Consider the following 8,032-nt stretch of genomic DNA (forward strand, 5'->3'; position numbering starts at 1 on the left):
GCTCCTCCCGCGCTGCCCCCGCTATACTCTCCCAAAGATTTCCAATTGTTTTGCAGACAATGGTTTCAGAAGGCAGTAAAAGACCATTGATCAGTGGAGCTATTTGCAAATACCCGTCTCCATACAGAGAAATGCATCTTACTGTGTTGCGTTAAGCAATTCCACATTTTAATGGGTGGAGTATTGATGGTTGATGCCAAAAGAGTATAGTATTGACACGCTCAAACACATCCACAATGAGGTCTAGAGGGGATAGCACCAGCTCAGCACAATAAATAAAGCAAGGGGTATCAAACTGAGGAGGAGGAATTACATAACAGTGCACAGCCCTCATAAAAAAGTTACTATAATGTGTGTCATGATTGACTTTTATGATCAATGCTGCTGTTCATCCAAAAGTCCACAGCAGCAGAACTCTCAATAACAAGTCGGATCCATACTTCTCAGGCCGGACTACGTGGTAATTACAATTGCCGATTAGCTACATGTGCATTATTGGATGTAATTAGGTGTTGATTAAAATTGGAACATTACTAGCTACAGCTCCAATGAGAGTGATAATGGCAGGGCCAAAGATTGGACATACATCTGCATCCATCATTTAAAGAAACACGGGATACATAACAGAAAGCGTTCGCTCCCCGCATTTCTGTATTACCAATAAATCTCTGGCTCGGAGAGAAATGAATGATCTTTCGATGAAGCATGGACAGCACGAGACAAGACAAATGTCCGTGCTTACATCAGATGTTCCCCGATACGAAACAATCCAACCACACCAATAAAGCAATCAATGCTAACCTAATCTCCGCAGCCTCAGCGGCACTTGCTTGCCATTTCTTAGCCCCAAAATGAAGAGGAAAAGAGAGCCTGAAAGGCATAAATAAATAAACCTCAAACCACTCCTGCTCTAGCGCTGCCACTGAGGACGAGGGAGCACAAACAAGCCGTTGCACATCTACGACGGCGCGCACAAAGCTCATTTTGGAGGAGCGCGGCTTTATTCGGGCACAGAGGTGAATTACTAACGCAGTCACTTTCAAATTCGGTTAAAAGAGAGAGATGGAGGAGGAGGAGATGAGGGAAGGGAGGCCGAGGATGAGTCATCTCTGGCACTCTGGTTGCCCACACTCCTCCTGCAGGAGGCCGACGGGGTGGGTGGGGGGCACTCCCCCCCTTTAAAGGCAGAGTAGACTGAAGCCGGCCGAGTCAAAGGTGCTTTGGGGGGGATAAGCTGGGCACTGTGTCTCAAATGGGGACACTCGAGTGGGTAAAGCCTGCCTTAAAGAGGGCTGCGCCTTCAGCCTTCACCCCCCCACTGCGACTTTTCATACCTCCATCCAACCAGAACTAAGGGCGCTGCTCCCTGAGATACAAAAAGGGACAAAATCACTCTTTCACACTTCCACACTCCCATCTCTGCATACCCCCCCATGTGTGCAGGAGTGTACGTCCTGTACAGCACAGAAACAGACCCACCCACGCACACACACACACACACACACACACACACACACACACTCTTCAGCACAAGACTGCTCCCTTCTGGTCATAGCTTGCGGCTGCACGTCAAAAAAGCCCCCCCCCCCCCCCCCCCCCCCACACCCCACCCCCCACCTCTGCAGCCCATCTTCACATCAGGAGCCAAAACGTGGCCGGATATAATCCAAATGCAGTTATAATTTCACTAATGCTCACTCAAATGTCAATGGGGTCCTGTGACAAAGATTCTTAATCCCTCATATGAATTTAGCCCCCACAGGCAGAGGAGAGGCGGAGCTGCATGAGGGGGCATACATTACACACAACTTGTCTCTGGCCTTAATGGGGGTGTTCAGTGAATTCATCTGATATTTAAATCAGCCGGCCGATCTAAGGAGGAGGATGATGAGCGTATCGAACTATTGAACTTTCCCTCATCCACCTGTCCACGCTCAGAGGGCTCCTGCACGAGTAAACTCTGACAAGTCGCCGCTGCGCCGCACAAAACACACCCATCCCATCAGCCTAAATCACCTAAGTGGGGCAAGAAACAGAGGAAAGCCCTCCCCTCATCCGCCGCCCCGTCCCCTAAGTGAGATGCTGTAGTTTCACTCTATTTGCCCAAATTATACCCCGCTGTCTGTGGGGCCGCCTCGTCCTCATGAAGTGATGAATCAAAAGTGAAGGGCTAAAACTGCTGCAATTTGACTTTTTCCTCTCCGCCCCCCCGGTCTCTTTCTGCCATTAAAATCTGGGAGAAGCTGAAACCTGACGACGTATTTCAGAAACTGTTGGGCTGCAGGTTTTTGCCTCTGCGGCCAATGTTCTCAGAAATCCATTAGAAAGCAGCATTTCTGCCCTCTCATATGTAATGTGCATCGAGCTGATTCCTTTTTTTTTATAAACATAACTTTATCTCATCAGTCTGATGCAAACTACTTTTTTTTTTTCCTCTTTTTGCAGCGTTGGATTAGAAAACTCCGGCTCTGCGGCAGAATGACCAAATCAGATTAAACCCTTTTAGAGTTTTTAGGACAACAGTCAACATGAGTTGTATCGAAGTGTCAAGATTTCATCTAATTCACCAAAAAGCGGCTCAACATTTTGACCCGTTAGTGAAACCGGAGGAATCACTTTGGTAAGATGAGATGAGATTAAAAACCTAAAACTGTGATTTTGTTTTTCTTTAATTTCTGCTGAGCATAAATCAAATCGGTGCTTGGTCTCGTCGGACGCCCTGCGAACACACAGGGGCCCATTGTTCCCCTCCAGCCGTGGCCCTCATCAGAAGGGACAGCTCCTGCAGTTGTGGCACCAATAATTACTTGACTTCATGTCATAATCAAATCCCTTTAATAATGGGAACAATTCAGCGATTGCCTGGCGTAATCAAATTAGCCAGAGTCTTTTTGGATTTTCAATTATCTCCAGTCGGCGGAGCACTTTATCCAGGGCGCTGCTGGCTCCGGCTCTGACTCGGAGCTCTGTGCAGCAACGGGGCTGACAGCAGCAGCCTCACAATTACAACGAGGCCGGGCTAATGTGATGACAAGATCGCCTGCCCGCCTTACTTAGCCTTTCATTTGTGCTGGGTCTCCTCTGCGTCCCGGCTCTTATCATCGTGTCCGTGTACCTACTCTGCGCTGAGCGGCGGAACACACCGCCACCTCTGTTTACTGACTCTTTATGTGGAGGCTGAGCGGCGTTAAAGCTGTGCCTCCACCATTTACTCTTTTACGCTTTGCAGAGAAAAGGTTTGTTGAGCAGGTCTGCAGGCTGCTCTGATTCATTCGGCTTCCCAAACGCACACATGAAGGCCGCCGGGTACAGGCGTCTGCTGTTTGCCACCAGCTTTGAAGCAAAGTGGAGCCTTTGACACTGGCAGCCACTGGTGGGGGCAACACCACCAGCCGGGGAGTTTGAAACTTAGCGTGTAGCGCTAAAAGCCGTGTGGTGGCTGGGCTGAGCTTAGCGGTTTGGTTCAGAGGCAAAAAGAGGATGATGTGAAAATCTGCCAGGGTTTGAATTTACTTTCTCCTTCAGAGGAGCTTCGTGTAAACCGGCATGGAGTCAGATATTAGCTGGATCTTCACTGGAGCATCACTGCGGATTCATTCTCTGCAGAGAACATCCCCATTGGTTGTCCATCAGCAGGTTATTATGACCTCACCGTTAGGCTTTGTTGCTAGGCGACGCCGTGGTCATATGGATGGTTGGGCCAACAAAAAGACGACTGTTTCTTTAACGTGAAGAAAATTAAACCAAACTGAGACGTATCACTATGTTTCTGAATTATATCACTCCCTCCCTTCATCTTCTTCTCTAACTCAGGAAGGTGAGTGGGATCAGTTTAATTAACTATTTATAAATGCTGTGTTATCACCATATTGGAAATAACTACACACCCGATCATTTCTTCTCTGCTCTGGTTCTGATTCCTTTAATGTGGAAGAGAAACTGACTCAAACACTCAACTTAATTAGCTCCAGTTTGACATGACCTTTGATCCCCTTTGCTGATTTACTGTTGGACTAAAGTTTTAAAACACAAAAAACTTCAAACTAAAAGCCATGAGATCTCCGGCAACGCCGCTGCATTAAAATGAACACAGGCGGCAAACGGCGCCCGTTTTCTCGTGTCGACTTCTGATAAAATTCATGTTCGCCTGGAAATATTCTCTGCCGAGACTCTTGCATGTTCAATAAATTTCACCTTGAATGATGGACAGATAGAGGGGCCCCTGTAAACAACATATTGATGCAGATAAATAAAATTTCTCTTTGGCATGAGGCGCACATTTATCCAACTCTCACTTTTTGCAGACAAACTTAGAAAATAACTGACAGAGCGGGAGGAAAAAGTCAGTTTTACAGCGACACCTATTTTCATAGTTCCTCCAAAGCCTGAGAAACTTTCGACAGTGGACGTTGTGTCCTTGGACAGATGAGGTCTGCGACACAGTTTATGACGGGTGAGTGATGATCTTTCAATTTTCAATGAGAAAGCAGAACACAAAGGGTTTTTCTTTCTCCTCAGGCACAGGCTCCATTTAAAGCGTTTAAGAACATATCTGTTTTTAAACTTGGTGGCAGACACAGATAGCAGCACCATCAGAAGGAGTAGTTATTTTTTTATTTTTTTTACTGTGTGTGAGGTTATTTTGGACCAGATCAGACAACCAAGTGAACTTTATACTTTTTTTTTTTGTTGTTGTCAGTGGAAGGCCGGTTTTTGTATTTGAAGAAAGAAAAATGTGCCACACTCCCGGAGTCACGACAGTGAGACTGTGCAGTCGGTCTGCAGGCCGAGACTAAACAAAACCAACAACGTGTCGGCCTCTTCACTTTGCATCTGTTCCCACAGAGGACGATCGTTTTTAAACCGAGTTCACAGTCACAATAAATTAAAAGAAGCTGCTGTTTTCAAGCATCCAGTTCTAATTCTGGTTTTGCTATACCACTGTTTCCATTTTCCCATCGTCTTCAATACAATCTGACCTTTTTTTGTTTTTGTTTTTTTTTTAAATCAACCAGTGGACTCGCCTCCAAAAGAGCTCAGTCAGGAGAGACATAACAGCACCCCCCCACCAACTGGGAAAAGGGCCCCTGATGGTGCTACATTCTGCAATAACAACTACAAACTCCTTTAAACGCTGCAGTGTCGCTTTGTGTGTGTGTGTGTGTGTGTGTGTGTGTGTCTGTGTGTGCTCATGGTAATGAAGGAACATGTCACCAGTGCAACAGTGTGTGTCGCTGACGAGTTTTTAATAGTTTTTGGACAACAATAGAGCTCTGGCACGGAGGAATAACAAACATCAAACAGACAACATTTGTTAGGGGGATAAATTCATTGTTGGTTTAGAGCTTTTCACAGCGTTTGTTGACAGTAAAAAAAAATAAAAAAATAAAAAAATAAAGCAAAGAATAAAAAAAGAAAAAGGGAGAAGGAGCATCAGTTGACTTTAAACTACAGTATCTTGTCACCCTCCTCGATGAGCCTGAATTGAGTGTTTGTGGAGGGAAGCGCCAAAAGGCACAGAGCACTATTCATTCTCTTCCAAAACCTGCCAAAGTGAAGATTCCCAGCAGCTGCTTTCAGTCGCAGGCCTTCACATGAAAAAAGACCAACAATGATCAAATATTTCCATAATTTAAACATTACATTTTAATCACGTCGCCTTGTGGAAGGACAAATAGATAAGTATAGGCGTCTCCTTATTTACTGTAAATGTTCCTCCTCTCCTTTTACTCATTGACAGCTTGACTGAAGTGATTACTCACCCTGTTGAGCCCCCCCCCCCCCCCCCGCCTGTCTTGAATATTCTCCATTTGAATATCATTCCATAATCAACACCACATGTTGTTGCTTGTCTGTGTTTATATGACTGATTTGCATTCAAATCATATTTCTCCCCTTTTTTCTCCCAGCGTGCTCGAATGCAGATGCTCCAGAGGTAGCCGGGAAAAGGTTGTGTTTGTGTGCCAAATATACTGTAGGAATAAATAAACACTTTATCAGGCCACGAAGGGAGAGGGGAGGTTGGCAGGGGGGCGGGGGGGACCTATGTACGGGGGAGGAGCAGGACGGAAAAAAGGAGGGGAAAAAGACTCCATTGTCCTCTTTCGAACGAGCAGTGTGAGAAGTGATAATTAACCGGTAATTAATTTGGTGGTCTTTATCTCAGAGCAATGTGTGCTCTGTGAAAGATTAGGGGAGCTTTTTAATAAGCAGCATAGAGTTTGATTCTGCTTATTTCCGCCTGCAACAAATAAGCCCGTGTTTGTTTATTCCAGACAGGCAGCTGGCAGAGAGCTGCTGATACATTCACAGGAAGGCTTTCCCCCCCTTTCACTCTCTGTCTGCTGCTGGAGCTGCACGAAGAGGAGGATGACGAGGAGGTGGAAAAGCTGCAGGAAGGGGACAAGGAAAAGGAGAGGAAGAAGAGCTGGAGGAAGAGGAGGAGTCCTGCATCCTGTACTGCCACCCGTAATGACAGCATTCTATTTATTCACAGGATTTCTTTATTTGGTGTTTAAAAGCTAAAATTGTGAATTTGTGAATCAACTTAAAAAAAAAAAAATTCGAGTAAAACAGTCTCACATAAAAGGATGATCATGTTCATATATTTTGCTCCGTCGGGCTCAGGGAGGTGGTCACATTTTTCACTTGTTTCTGACATTTAATCAAGAAAAGTGTAGAGAATGAAATTAACAGCAGCTCTGATGAAACTGACATGATCATCTGAGCCATGAAGGTGAAGATGGGCCTTTGTGTTTTGTTGGTATTTAGCTGCGTGTGTGAATCTGAACTATGAAAACATTCAGTAGTTCTAAAGATATTAGACTGATTTATTTAAGGCTCAATACACTGACTGAACATGTTAACTGCTCTGAGTCATTTCCTGCTGACAGTCAGCATTTGCATGAGAAGGGGATAGGAAAAGGAAGGATATGTGATAATCTGATTATTTCATCATTACATCCTTTGCTATATGAAATCACACAAAGTGAACGCTGTGTTCAATTACTTTAAAATAATAATAATAATAATAATAATAAAAAACGCAGACATAAGCAAGAAAGTAAAGAAATCAGATAAATAACAAATTCCTTCACATACCAAAGCTGCTGTTTCTGTTTTCCAGTCAAAGCAAATCCAAAGCACTGCTGCCATCTACTGGTGTCCGACAACAGAGCAGCTGAGCGAGGAGGCCGGTGAGTCAGAGCTGAAACCTGATGGGATCAGAGCCGTCCCAACGTGACTGGATGATTCCTAATGAGTGTTTGATAATTATATTTAAATGGATGACTCACAGGAGCAAACAGTGAAACTATTTCATCCACGTGTTTGAGCTGAAAACTCTTCACCCTCCAAACTCCTTCTGTGAAAAATCTGCTGCTGACACACACACACAAAAAGAAAAAGCGGAGCAGCATCCGGGTCTTCAGTCTACGCTGCAGTCCCGCCTGCTTCCACCAGATGTCCCCGTGCAGACAGAAATGCCACGGGTCTCCGCCACTCCTCTGTCCTCAGCCGACCTCTCCTGAAACTGCAGCAAACCACCCAGCGTGCCCACCGCCCCCACCCCTTCTCCAAAAAAGAAGAAAAAAAAAGACCCTCCGCCTGCCAATACCCATCACCGCCCGCCTACATCCTCAACGGAGGAGAGTCGCCACGCCGCCACGCCGAACCCTGCAGAGGAACCAGATTCAGCCGGTTAAACAGGAGTTAAATCCTCCTGAGAAGCTGAAAACCGTCTCCCGGTTTATATTTAGCGTGCACGCACTCATAGGAGGCGCACCCAGAGAGAAGCTATGTCTGAAATGTCACACGGACCAACACCACTTCCTACTGTATCGTCCTTCACCGGATGACCTAAATCAATTGTCAGCCCACACGACGGGGTGAGTGCCCCCTACTGGAGCTTGACCTTAACACTCCTTGTCTGCTGCTCGAAAAAAAGAAAGAAAGGGGGGCCCGAAAACGGCGCAAAATACACACACACAAAAAAAAAAAGACAGAAAAAGATTAAATTAGACGGCTCGCAAAC

At 45.6% G+C, this 8,032-nt stretch overlaps 1 protein-coding gene across 1 annotated transcript in view; it reads right to left on the reverse strand.

Annotated features, from left to right (window-relative positions):
- Positions 1 to 7,490, reverse strand: part of LOC115047139 (RNA binding protein fox-1 homolog 3-like) — a 176,624-nt gene extending 169,134 nt beyond the window's left edge. Inside the window, exons 1-2 of the mRNA XM_029507881.1 lie at positions 7,296 to 7,490; positions 7,102 to 7,214 (exon numbers count right to left, since the gene is read on the reverse strand). Of these exons, the coding sequence (XP_029363741.1) occupies positions 7,102 to 7,155 (54 nt within the window). The 5' untranslated portion in view covers positions 7,156 to 7,214; positions 7,296 to 7,490. The remainder of the gene's footprint in view (positions 1 to 7,101; positions 7,215 to 7,295) is intronic.
- Between the last annotated feature and the right edge of the window lie 542 nt (positions 7,491 to 8,032).

The sequence above is a fragment of the Echeneis naucrates genome, chromosome 8 (assembly GCF_900963305.1).
Source record: "Echeneis naucrates chromosome 8, fEcheNa1.1, whole genome shotgun sequence".
Classification (NCBI taxonomy): domain Eukaryota; kingdom Metazoa; phylum Chordata; class Actinopteri; order Carangiformes; family Echeneidae; genus Echeneis; species Echeneis naucrates.